This window comes from Diorhabda carinulata, chromosome 2 (genome assembly GCF_026250575.1).
Source record: "Diorhabda carinulata isolate Delta chromosome 2, icDioCari1.1, whole genome shotgun sequence".
NCBI classification, from domain to species: domain Eukaryota; kingdom Metazoa; phylum Arthropoda; class Insecta; order Coleoptera; family Chrysomelidae; genus Diorhabda; species Diorhabda carinulata.
In genome coordinates, this window is record NC_079461.1 from 16,357,994 (window position 1) to 16,371,348 (window position 13,355).

The window sequence follows — 13,355 nt, forward strand, 5'->3', positions numbered from 1 at the left end:
ACAGAGCAGATTGTATTCTGAGAACCATGTACTGAATACTTATTTATGTTAGGTTTGTAAATTTTAGTAACTTTTTGATAAAGATCAAAATTGAATGAAAAGGTCGAATTTAGAAAGCTATTTTAATCACAATGACAGAAGATCTCATGTAAATGACAAATAATAAATATTCCTTACAATATTTCCAGTATTTGTTTTCCCAAATAGTTGGTGAAACTTTTAGAATTGTAAAGAATTAGTTAAAGAAATGAATAGACAGTTATAAATATTTCCTACTGACCTAATGTATACAAAATATCCCACAGAGTACCGTTGCTTTGTACTCTTACAACTTTATGCAAAAATTTTTCAGAGAATATTGTAATAGATGTAGAAGGGTTCATAGTTATGGGTAATCAACCAATCAATTTTACCTGAGTTATTCTAGAGAAAGTTATGATTCTAAAAAAGCAACATTTCAAGTTAACCACGATTGTTATTTAAATAAACAACAATAACAATTGTTTCCAATTTTTATTACAACAAATAAATTTCTCATGGTTATACCGAATGAGAAGACCTGCTGTCAAACTGCTTCATATCTAAAAGTTCCATTATAATTATAGAGATAACGCAGTAATCTGAATCTATTAAATTATTGTGGTAATACTCCATAAACGGTTAATTAATAAATTCTTGCTTTTATGTTATTGTTTATTAAGAAAATAGGAGGAAAATCAAAGTAACCATCATTTCATAGATGGGTTACAACAAAAACAGAATATGGTGGAATGAAATTTTCTTGAAAAATATTCCTATTGAAAGAATATCATTAAAATTCGCTTTTTTACCACGTTGTGGGAGACTAATTAAAAACAGAACACATTAGTTGATCCCGTGAGGGATCATTCATATTTACCAGTATGAAGAATCTTTAGACATATACAGAGATAGTTACGTCGTCACAAAAGATTACGTGAAAATATATTCAAAATTTTTTTTTCTAGAAGAATTTGAGAGAGATAGAGACGTTAATGTCCTTGTTAAATACTTTTAGAGAAAGCTGATAAGAACAGACTACACAAAATACGAAACGAAACAGAAGTACGGCAAAGATAAAAAGTTGAAATCTGTAAAATTGGAAAGAGAACTATCAACACGTGGAATAACGAGTTCTTTAACTCGCTTCCGAAAAATTAGTGAGATCAATACAGACTCTCCACTTTTATTCTGACAGCTATATTTGATTTTTCACCAAATTGAAATATTAATTGCCATGGAGTAGCACATTTCTGGGCTTCTTTCGAAGTAGTTTCAAATCGTTTACCTCTTGGCAAACTTTTGTTTAGGGGTACTAGATTTAGTGATTAAGATGAATCTACAAAACAGGAAGACATTTAGAGATCAAAAACTCGTGAATTTAAAGCGAGTGTCACGATATTTAAGGCAATGAATTAAGCACGCTCCACGATGGAACGCGTCTTACTGTCGCTGCAATTCGTATTTCTTCGCTTCTCCACTTCGTAATTCTCGCTCAAGACTTTCAAAAGACTCTCGACACGAGGCTTTGTAAGTGGAGCTCATCTTTCAGTTGCAGGAAAAAGTATTTCATCATTCGAGGACAACGGCCTCGTCTGATGTTCTATCATAGATAGTGAATATGAAATCTGTATCCATTATTGTCCAAATGATTTACTACAATTATCTTTGAGAATCTGAAAGTCCAGATTTTTCGTTCAAGTTTGCTGTAGACAAATTAAGTTCCATATGAATCGAATAATCAATTGAACGTGCACACGAAAAGAGAAATTTAAGTAAAAACGAGGATAATTGGATGAAAAATTCGGCCAAGTAAAAGTTTGATCGCAAACGCTGAAATAATGATTAGATTGATTTTTATAAAAACTTAAAACCTCCCATCATCATAAAACAACTAAATTTAGAAATAAATCAGTTGTGTATTAGATTTACCACTCCCGTTATAGAATGATTGATACGATTATTAAATCCTCTTCAAATTGCAAAATATCATCTTATGTATATTGATGTGGTTGCCATACATTCTTTTTTCATCGGTGTTTGTATATTACCTAGTCTTTCTTTACCTGCCCACTTGTCACTTGTCACGGTGGCCTGCCTCTGCAAATATCCGCATTATAGAAGGATTTTCAGTCACAAAATGGCTTAGAATAGCCGTTCTTTACGTCTCTATTGAAAAAGGGTGATAGATATGTGCTACAGGATCGGAGTTATCATAAAATAGATATTTATTCACAAATATAAATAAATATCAAACAGACAATTATTGAAAATAGATCCAATATCATAGGATATTTGATTTATTTTAAATCGAAATGATAGAAAAGAAATATAATAACGACTAAAATACTTATATCAGATAGTTGGCAATTGAACTAAATGGAAAAACGATTGAAGGGCAATACAAATAAGAGAGAAAGAAATAGTAAAGAAGGCTTAACTAACGAAGAGAAAAAATGTCAAAAAAATAAATATTTAACGAAGAGATAAACTGTCAAAAAAATAAATATTTAACGAAGAGATAAACTGTCAAAAAAATAAATATTTTCGTCCTGTTTTCAAAGGTTAGCAGCATTATTTCGAGCAAAGACAGAGGAGCCCATACTACCGGGTTATTAGGTCTCCACGAAGTCGAAAAAAATTGGAGGAAGTTTAATTGGTACTTATCCATAGCAACTTAGAATCAAAAGTAGCTTTTTGCAGTTTTTTCAATACATCGTATAGACATAAAATTGTTAGTCCAGAGTAGTAAAGTGTGTGAATACCGGAGTGGTCAAGTTCGTATGGGAATCTACATCAAAGGCTTCGTAAGTATATATAAAAAACCAAAATAAATGTACCCGCCCTTCCTTTCGACCATTTCATCACATAGTGTCAATTCAATATATACCGGAATAAGTTCAGTGTCAAGTGGTACTGGAACTTCCCTATTTTATGACTAGTCAGTGCAATGTCTTTAGGTTTCAAAAACTTTTGAATTATGGTTGGGAATATTGAGGATTGGTCAATTAATATACAAATAAAATGTTATGCTAAAAACTATATCAGAAAATGTTCTATTCTGTTATAGTCGTCACAAATCAATACTTGTAATTATTATTACTGATCAGAATCTGGAAATTGTTTGATACTATAGTCTGTAGAATGTCACTAACAAAGGGTTGATTTGATAATTCGATGTGTAACTCCCACGACGAAAGCGGTGAATTGAATTCCCCGAAGTCGTCTCGCTAATGCCATGGAACTCGATGAAAAGCTGTGGCATACATACCGAGCTCCAGCAAAGCTGTAAATGTTTTAATGTCACAGTGCATTTGATACTTTTAATCTAATTCAATTTAAATGCTAAATATTTCATTTTACTATTCAAGAAAGCTGAAATATTATTTCAATCTTTATTTTTATTTACTTAATTTATCATTGAAATATTTTTAAAAAGCAAATTTTAATCTGTACTTCAGATTAACTTAATATTTTATTTAATATTTTTAATACGGACCTGAACTAAAAAGAGTTATGATGGATATGTCAATGGCACTGATAACTGTATACATATTTGACCATTCTTTAATCCCTATTGCAAATACGTCTAATGCTTTTGACCTATATACATCCAAAACATCTGCCACCCAAAGGGGTTTGTGTGATTTTTGTCAAAATTTGGTTCCCGTAATTTTGAAATGTGACCGAACGGGACATCATATTATGAGTTTAAGCACGGGTATTGGATAGGTAGTACGGTATATTAGATGACAAATGGACGAAATTTTCTTCATTTATCAACCGTGATAAAATACGGCATTTGAATGGGTGCTGGTAAGTTGGGAAGACAATTTGTTAAAGTTATTGTTCAGTAACACTGTGGGTCTCAAGGCGCTTATATTTCTTGAAAATATAGAAAATCATTCAAATGGGTTAATATCATTCTCGCTACATTTTACCGACAAGTTTGTGGTTAAGAAATGTATACTCTAGGGACATCAAAGCGGTGACCAAAGAATCGTTCTTTATTGTGTATACACATGATTTCTTAACGGGGTTTCTGGTGGTTTTGTGGAAGTTGGTGGCAGCAGTATTTTGAGACTGGTATAATATTAGTAGACAATAGTAATAGACTATTACTTATCATTATTGGAACGTCCCAATTTCAATAATAAGAAAGTGCTGTTTCATCAAAGCAATCCACCGTGTTACAAATCAATGAAAACGATTGTTAAATATCATGAATTGGATTTCGAATTGCATCCGCACCCATCGTATTCGCCAGACCTGGCCCTAAGCGACTTTTTCCTGCTTTAAGATCTGAAAATAATGTGTTACTAGACAGAAATTTTGCGCTAGTGAAGAGGTTATCGTCGAAATTGAAGTATATTTTAATAGTAAAGTCAAATCGTACTATAAAAATGGTAAAATTATATAAACGCTATAATCGGGTTTTTTGTTTCAATCAATTAAGTATTTATTAACGTTCGCAACAGTTATTTTCGAATGCAGCATCTTCCTTATATTAATTTTAACTCAAAATATACTTTACAATGTTTTTATGATCGATTGATATATTGGAAATTTTCGAAATTTTATCTATTCGTATTTGGTTCCGTATCTAAATTTTATCTGTTGAATCGTGTTTATTATCATTTCGTTACCGTTTATCCCATAAACATGAACTGTTATTTTGGTTTCCACTATGGGTACCGTTTAAACCATATACTTCTTTATTTATGATTGAATCTTTTTTAGGGGTTGTTTCATAATGTTAATTGGGTCGTAATTGTGTAATAAATATAGTACAGTTACGTTTCGGCTTCTTTGATTTTGGTGGAAAAAGATCACACAATGAAAGTTGTAATTTGACAGGTCTGTATTTGAAATTTATTGTTTATTAGACCTTAAAAATAAGAGACTTTGTTTTATATGAGAACTAAATACAAAACGTTGACTTATTGGGGGGGGGGCAGGGCGGGTATTACGATTTCGTGGCCCCTAAATTTGACCAACAAAAACTTCACTTTTTGCTCTGTGATGAGTGGGAAAGAAATAACAGCTTGAAATCAAATAAATTGTGCGAATCTCTTAATTTATTGTTATTGTAAAAACGGCGAAGTTTTAAAAGGACATTTTATCTTACTGCATTAACAATCCTTTTTTACCAGGATTATAGAAGATAAATGAATTTTAAACAGCAGATACTAATTAAGAAAATTCCATTTCGAAGGCCGACGCAACTCGTCTGAGGATTTGTGTGACAAAAAGATAAAATTCAAATGAACAGTAATCAATAATAAAAAAACAGGATAGAAAAGATGGCGAAACATTTTTTTCTTTAACATTTAGTAACACTAGAGTTGTTAAAATCACTTTCAGTGAAAAATATATGTTCAGGCTATTTTTTTTCTAATACACTATTGTTAACATGATAGAAGGAAATCAAGATTTTATTGTTAGAGCGAGATTTTATTATCAATACATTCTCCCTGAGCTTCAATCGACTCTTATAAAGTGATATTCTTCTTTATGAATTCTAACCCTGAAGTTCAAATCTGGAAGATTCTCGAAAAACTTTTCCACAGCTGCCTACCTATCCTATGATAGAAAAAATATCCACACAGAGCAGCCAAGTGTGACGAATTGAGAGGATGTTGTCACATTTCACCCTTCAATACAATGATTCTCGCGATAATTTTATTAATTAATTAAGTTTTACATTCAGTTGAATCAAAATATTACTAATTATTACTTTAGCACTGTATAGGTAACCCTTAAGCAAGATTAGTTTTGTATCCAAAAATTTCTTGACTAATCCAATTTCTGGATTCTTGCTTTCAAGCTAAAGACGGCTTCTCAGCCGCTCAGTTTGATTCCGGATCATGATGGTAGTAGTCAAGTTTCATCTTAGTTATAAAACGACGCTTTAAACCATTTTTATTCTATCTAAACCGCTAAACAAAAATTGTCGATAAATTATTTCTTCTGGGACTAACAATGATAAAATTTATAATTGACTTTTGGTAATGATTAAATATATTGTAATAAAAAGGTTTATATCTTCCTTACAATTCAATTTTAGAAAAGAGTGTACATTTTTTCGTATAAACAAAAAAAACAGTACCAGATACATAGTTTCATATATTTTCCTAAAAATAAGATAAAATATGGCTATTTTAACAATATTTGCAATTTTATTGGAATTCTGTCCTTGGTCGAGTTTTTCAAGTTTTTATCCATTTTATTATTTTTTCTCTAGTAATTTTTATACCTGCTAGATAAAAACTGTTATTCTAAATGCGCGCTGTATAATAATAAAGTAGTGCGGAGACCTATAAATTTATTTATTATAATTTCTAGGGTACCTACCTACTTTAATAATATGAACATTTGCATAGATCAATAAAATATCGGCTTTTTTGAAGGAATTGCCACATCGAGAAATATAGATAATTAACCGCACAGTTATCTACGAGGTGAAAACGAGAAATATTATGGATTCATTTTCATGTTATTTCTCAATTACTGTCTGTTACCCTCATGAGTTGCCGATTATGAAAAATATTGTTGGTAATGAGATATGAATCTTGAGCAACACATTAATCTATTTATTGTTTTAAATGTATCGAGCAAACTAAGAACTATATTTTTGATTTCAAACTCCAGTTATAGTTATAAGCTCCGTGTATTCTTCTGCTTCTGTTCTCTCTTCCTACATGTATTGATGATTGTTCAGTACTTCGTTACATCATTTGATGATTATCTGTTAAAATTTCGTTGTTTGTTTTATTCCACATTGTTCGTTTTTCTAGGTTATTAAGGTTTTTATAAAATAGCTTTTAATTTGATTTTACACTCTCCTACAGTTTTCGTCCAAATTCCTCCCGAGTGTTTACTAACTCCTTCACTTTTGTTCTTTATATTTCTGTCGAGATTCTTCTGTTTTCCTTTCCAAAAATCTTTTTAATGACAACTTCTTAATCAATTTCTTCTGTCCACCATTTTGTTTGTTTACTGTTGATGATTGTTGAACCACTTATATTGTATGCTGTCATTATGGTCCTATTTTAGGGTTTTTTCATAATTTTTAAATGTTTTCCTAGAGTGGTATTATATTTCTGGTTTAATTGTCATCATATCCTTTTATTACTTGGCTGTTTCCTCTTCTAATAGTTTTTTATTATTACTTTCTAGGGTATAATTTTTTTGCCTTAATTTTTTCTAGAAGATCAAATAAAAAATTTTGACTTCCCATTTCTTGCTATTCTAATTAAAAACTTCGAAGATTGAAATCCACAAAAAAAATAATTTATATGAGTGAAAATTTCGGTTTTTAACGTAAAGATACTCTTGTAGTAGCTTTCAAATATCATTCAGCATAGAAATCTTAACATATCCTTTATAACATTTTTAAGAGATATCAACACTTTTTAACCAATGTAAATTTTTAACTTAAAGTCCAAACAAAAGTATTTTTCTGTAGAAAAGACCATATTCATAAGCTGACGTAAATCCGATTTGAGGAAATATTACTGTTGAAAAGTTGGATTTAAAACTCGTAATGAAAAGAATATGAATACAATACAAAAAATGCAATTGTTTCCATTCAGTAAAAGATTTTGTTAATTGTATCTTTTATTTCATGGTTAGATATCTTCTTCTGTCCCAACCATCTCTCTCTGTGTGCTCTTATTATATGGGTTATACATGAGTGTATATACAGTTCTCATAGATTTTTATTTGTTTTTCTTCTGTAGACTCTATCTACTAAGTATCAACTATATTTAGATGGATCACGACCAAATACTATATACAAGACGTTTTTTAGCCCATATGGCCGACAGGCTGACGTCACATCAGTACACTGCCAAATGTCATTTATTTGAAATTATGGTAGCATTATCAATATCAACGAAATATTTCAAGTATTCGTTAATATAATTCTTTTGTAAATATCACGATTAGATATATTTAAAATAACAAATCAAACTCACTCTTAATAAAAATAAAATCATAATATGTTTTTGTAACGACTTTTGAAAAGTGGGTTACTTTTCTTTATAACATTCTTGTATCCAGTCGACTGTTTGTTATATAAATGCTCATGAACATAAACACATTCTATTAGCCTTTCGCTGGGAGAAGTTATTTTTCTAGTGATTTAATTTATAATTCTGTCTACCGCTTTAATCACCATTTGCAACTACAAATTATACTAGAAAAGTAAAGTTATGTTTATAAAAACTGAAAAAACCGTTAAAACACATCTGACATCAAGATCGTTCGTCCTTGACCGACATGCCTACGTTGTTCTGATAGCGCTAGGCGTATAATAGTAGGTCCACGCTAGTGTTATTTATCCTAAACATATTGTAGAAAAATATCAATGTGGATACCCGAAAGAACAATATTGGAATGATGTTTGTAGATTTCTAACAAGTGTTTGAGTCAACAAGTAATAAAGCTATGAAGACCAAGATATAAGATTGATATTGAGAACACTATGGAGGAATAAAGAGGAAATGTACTGGCCAGGAATGAAGAAACTTTAGCAAAGAAAATAGTTGTTTCCTCATTTGAACAACCGAGGTCAGAGTTTGGCAGTGGATTACTCTATACAATTGTTGGACAGTGGAGATTTCGAATAATACGAAATATATACCAAAATTCTCAGTTAATGAACTTCCCGATGATGGTTGAATAGTTATTCAGAAGCTAGGAGCTTATATATTGAAGAGTATACTTTGGTATTTTATTGCCACAGTCCCACAACAATCGCATTCATTACCCAGTAGGAAAAGAAAGTGTTGAAAGTTGAAATAAGAGAGAAAATGAGAGATTCAAATGACGAGGAGAATGAATAACACACTGTGCAGGCTTTTTATACCAAAATGAATACACTGTTTAAACTAAACACAGACATTATGAATATCATCAAAGCTTTCATACATTTTATACTTAGTAATCCTGTATAGATAGATGACAAGTTTACTAAGAAAGATAATTAAATGATACTATAATAGTCGAGGTAAAACAATATCTAAACATTTAATAATAATGGGACCTATTGTCTATTAACAACTACATGGGATAAATCGAATTTTCCTCTGACACATTTGATTTTAACTCCTGGACAATCTTGTACTCGACCCACTCTGCATAAAACGATGTTGTGTTCCTAAAATGAATAAAAACAAGTTAAAATTTCACACAAATCTTCATAGTATAATTATCTACTCAATAGTAACAAAAATTGTTGTTTACCTGTAAATTATGCCCAATTCCGGGTACATAAGCAATCATTTCTTTTCCATTGGATAATCTAACCAGAACGCATTTTCTGTTCGCAGAATTTGGTTTTTTCGGTTTTCTGATCAAGGTTTTTAGAACAACGCCTTTCATGAAGGGATTGCCGTCCAATGGATTACGAGATTTCCTTTTCTTTATATGAGGTCCTTTTCTATGCATTTGATTAAGAGAGGAGGCACATCGTTCTAAAACATGAAATTTTTACTTCAACGTTTTTTTATGATGAAAAGTTCGCCTACAAATTAGAGATAAGAATGAAGTGAATTCACCTCAATTTTTGTAACTTATACTTTTCAATTTACTTCGATTGAAAGCTTAACTATTTTTATCTATGAGAATATATAAGATTCATAAATTTATGTATGAATGCAACAGGACACTTCATTTAGTCTAAAGGTATACTTTCTTTGTAGAGGAAATAAAGTACAATACTTAGGAATTTCTGATCAGATCAAGATGCAACAAAGTGCATTCGATTCGGAAGAGCCCAAGGAAACTTTGTGAATAAAAGTTATGAATATGAAATGAATAGAGCGTTTGTGCAGAGGCAAATGCATTTTGAAAAATGCATCTCGAATGGTTAATAAATGAAAAATTTATAACTCAAAAAATATTGCCGGCATATCACGACAGAAAAGATCTCCATGGTACCTGATGCTTAAGATGGCCTACAAAGTATGTAGACAGATTTTCAAATGAATCACGTCAACCTTCTATTGGAGGCTGAAATAAATAAATACCTTATTTTAAAGATAGTTTTTTCAAAAATGGCAAATAATCGATCGTTTTTAGAACTTTTAATGATGATGTCTTGATCGATTACCAAGAATTGAGATTTTTTTTATTTCACACTTTATTAAATCAACAAACAACGACAATATGAAAAAAGAATGATATACCAAACCAATCCTTCTAAAGATATAAACACTTCATGTATGGTATAGAAAATTAAAGTTGGACGAGAATTAGAAATGCAGAACTAATTAAATATGATTACAAAATACTGTATAGATATTTTGTACCAATTTTAAGGAAATATAACCAATGGAACTCAAGAAATTTTTATTGAAAGAATGAAAATGAAGTGATTGACGCGTGGAATCTGATTGAAGTAAAGATTGAAATATTCTTTTTTACTTTTTATGGTGTTTCACTACTTTCTTAGTTTTCAATCCTTTTTTTAAGGGATGTGATATAAATGGTAACCACATATTAGCTTGTAGGAAGGTCGTATTTCGAAGAATGTACCCTGTACCTCATGTTTATTATTTCGATTAGAAAATTTATGTGATAACATGATGACCATTATTTATGGTATAACACCTGAAATTAGTTATTGAAACTATATCTAAGTACCAACAGAAGAATTTTAGAAGAAGCTCACATCAATGCATTTCAAGAGATTAGGAAGTATTAAAACTGACACGAAAAATGAGTGAAATAACAATTTGTAGAGTATAGTCTTCAGATGAATGAATGAATGTGATGAGTTGGCATATTCAAACAATTGCAACCGTTCTTTAAAACGGAACAAAAATCCAATAAGTACAAATCTGAGAGATTACAATCTAGCTACACTACTGTCACTGTCTATTATTATAGTGCTACTAGACAAATATCAGGTCCGTAATACGAAATAATTCACATTAAACTTTAAACCTATTGAATTAAGATTCTACTTGCTTTATTTACAATTAAATTGAAAATTTTAATTATAACAAGGTTAGATATGGTATCAATTTTAAACCTTTTACACTATATTATTGTTTAAGATAATAAACATTAATTTGGATAATAGAACAAAACTCTATAGAATAGAAATATGAATATGGTGTTTTGCTTTTGTTTTATATCATATAGAGTATTGAATATAATATGATAGTAGTACCTAATTTCTGATATAGCAGACTTTGTGAGAATATTGAACATTACAGAATTTCGAATCCTTCACACACGAAAGAACGAGCTTTCCTGATAGAACAAGTAATATTCTGGCACGATAAATCCTTTCAATGAACACAATCAAGAGAGCAATTTAGAATTTCAGCCCTATAAATTATCTGAAGGAAACATCTTCAAAAGCTTTTAGAAGCTAAGCTGATTTTATACCAAAAAAGTCCTACCACCTGATGAGCTTCACTTCCTTTTTTGTGAAAACAATAGACTAGAAGCACGACTCTCGCAAGAAAGCCATTTGACACAAAACAGTTTGCTTATCAAAAATGTAAGTCCACTAATTTACCAATTGGAGGACATAGAAAGGCTGCAAATTTGTTGTATATAAATAGGTCCAAGTTTAGCAGCCAGAATCAGTATATAATTAAATGCCATAGTCAAACAAATCGGAATAGTAAAAAGTAAACAGTGTATTTAAATAAATTAATATATTCTTAAGAATTAGATAAGTATTTAGTAATGAGTTTTAAGGCATAGTTTATTCAATAGTGGATAGTTTTGTGACATACTATGTTTTTCAAAATAATTTACAATTCGAAGTATAGTTTTTGAAACAAAATAAATTTGACTGAGAACTTTCAACATTATTGTTTATGTGCTAGGATTTCTCAGTGTTTAGAAATTTTTTTTTACTAAAAATAGATATATATATATATATATATATATATATATATATATATATATATATATATATATATATATATATATATAGAAAATTCCTTCCAATGTTGTGTATAAGTTTATCAGGAGTGGCTATTTCAGATGGTAATTACAGCAACAAAAAGAATATTGGCGACCATATCAACTTTTATTCCCAGTGAACAGAGAAAATATAAGTCAATCAACATCATACTAATATCATAATAATTGAGTAAAAACAAAGATTATCATCAAATATCTATTGAATACCATAATCAAAACCAAATTGGAAAGGACAAAGGATACTATTTATGTAAATAATATCACTAATTTCTACTTGAATGTCATTCAAATTTAAAAAATTGTAAATTTCAATCCAATTACTTCATAATTTCATCATAATCAAGACGTGGGATAAGCTTAATCATGATCAACTATATACAGCTCGCTCCCCAATAAATGAGTCCAATAAATATATAAACGCTACATAATTATATTATAGAACTTTATTAGAAAAAAGGAAACAATAATGATTGCTTACCTTGTATATTAAGCCGTGATAATTGAGTAGAAAGTAGAGTTGAGAAGTCTGGTAGATTATATTTTGTGGGAATATTTGATACAAATGAAGTTAACGTTGGTCGAATTTGTACTTTTGGAATAAGTTGTCGTAAAAAGTTCATTATTTATAATATTTAAATACACTCACTATATTTCGGAATTCAAATAAGACATATATCCGTGGATTTAATAAAAATAACCACCTGAAGAGAAAGTCATAAAGTTAGGTTAAGTTGGATTTATGGATATATTTACCTACTGAAGTGACAAGTGAATGAACGATATTTCGATTGTCTGTATACAATCGATTGCATCCATTTTAGTAATGACCAAAATCCATATCATAGACATGGTAATACTAGACTGTACATTATGATATTCGTGTTTCAATAGTACACCGAGATACAAAAAAAGTTCCGTTATAATTATATCTGGCAAACGTGAGAAGTGTTTCTTCCAATTTTTATAAGACAGTTTCAGTTGGAGTAATGCATTATTTTTATTGGAAGTAGCCTATACAGTTATGTTAAAAATCTGAAATAACAAATCGAAATAAACTTAATTTTAATAATAATTTCGAAATTAACTCAACAGCATTCTGTCGATTTACTATACCCCTTAAACAGAAAGTTGCCTTGTTTGAAAATAGTACCCTATTAAGAAAATTTGAAGTTTCATCTCAATGTATTATGAAGGTTTCACAAAATTCCAAACGTCTGTCCAGATCATCTCCTGAGAGTTCGTGAACAAGTTGAACTTTGTCTAGGTGCAGTTTTTCTATTTAAAAAAACTTTACCACAAACGAGTGATTTACATTTTGTTTTGAGGTAATTTCTATTGTAATTGCATGAGGATTGTCTTGTTATGATAGCTAATTATACAACTTT

The 13,355-nt window shown here is 30.0% G+C and overlaps 1 protein-coding gene across 1 annotated transcript; it reads right to left on the bottom strand.

The window, feature by feature from the left end:
• Positions 1–9,026: 9,026 nt before the first annotated feature.
• On the bottom strand, positions 9,027–12,730 carry LOC130890723 (40S ribosomal protein S12, mitochondrial). The gene is made up of 3 exons (XM_057794975.1): positions 12,449–12,730; positions 9,268–9,497; positions 9,027–9,181 (listed from the first exon to the last, which is right to left on the bottom strand). The coding sequence occupies exons 1-3, from the start codon at positions 12,588–12,590 to the stop codon at positions 9,068–9,070; spliced, it is 486 nt and encodes a 161-aa protein (XP_057650958.1). The 5' UTR covers positions 12,591–12,730; the 3' UTR covers positions 9,027–9,067.
• Positions 12,731–13,355: the final 625 nt, after the last annotated feature.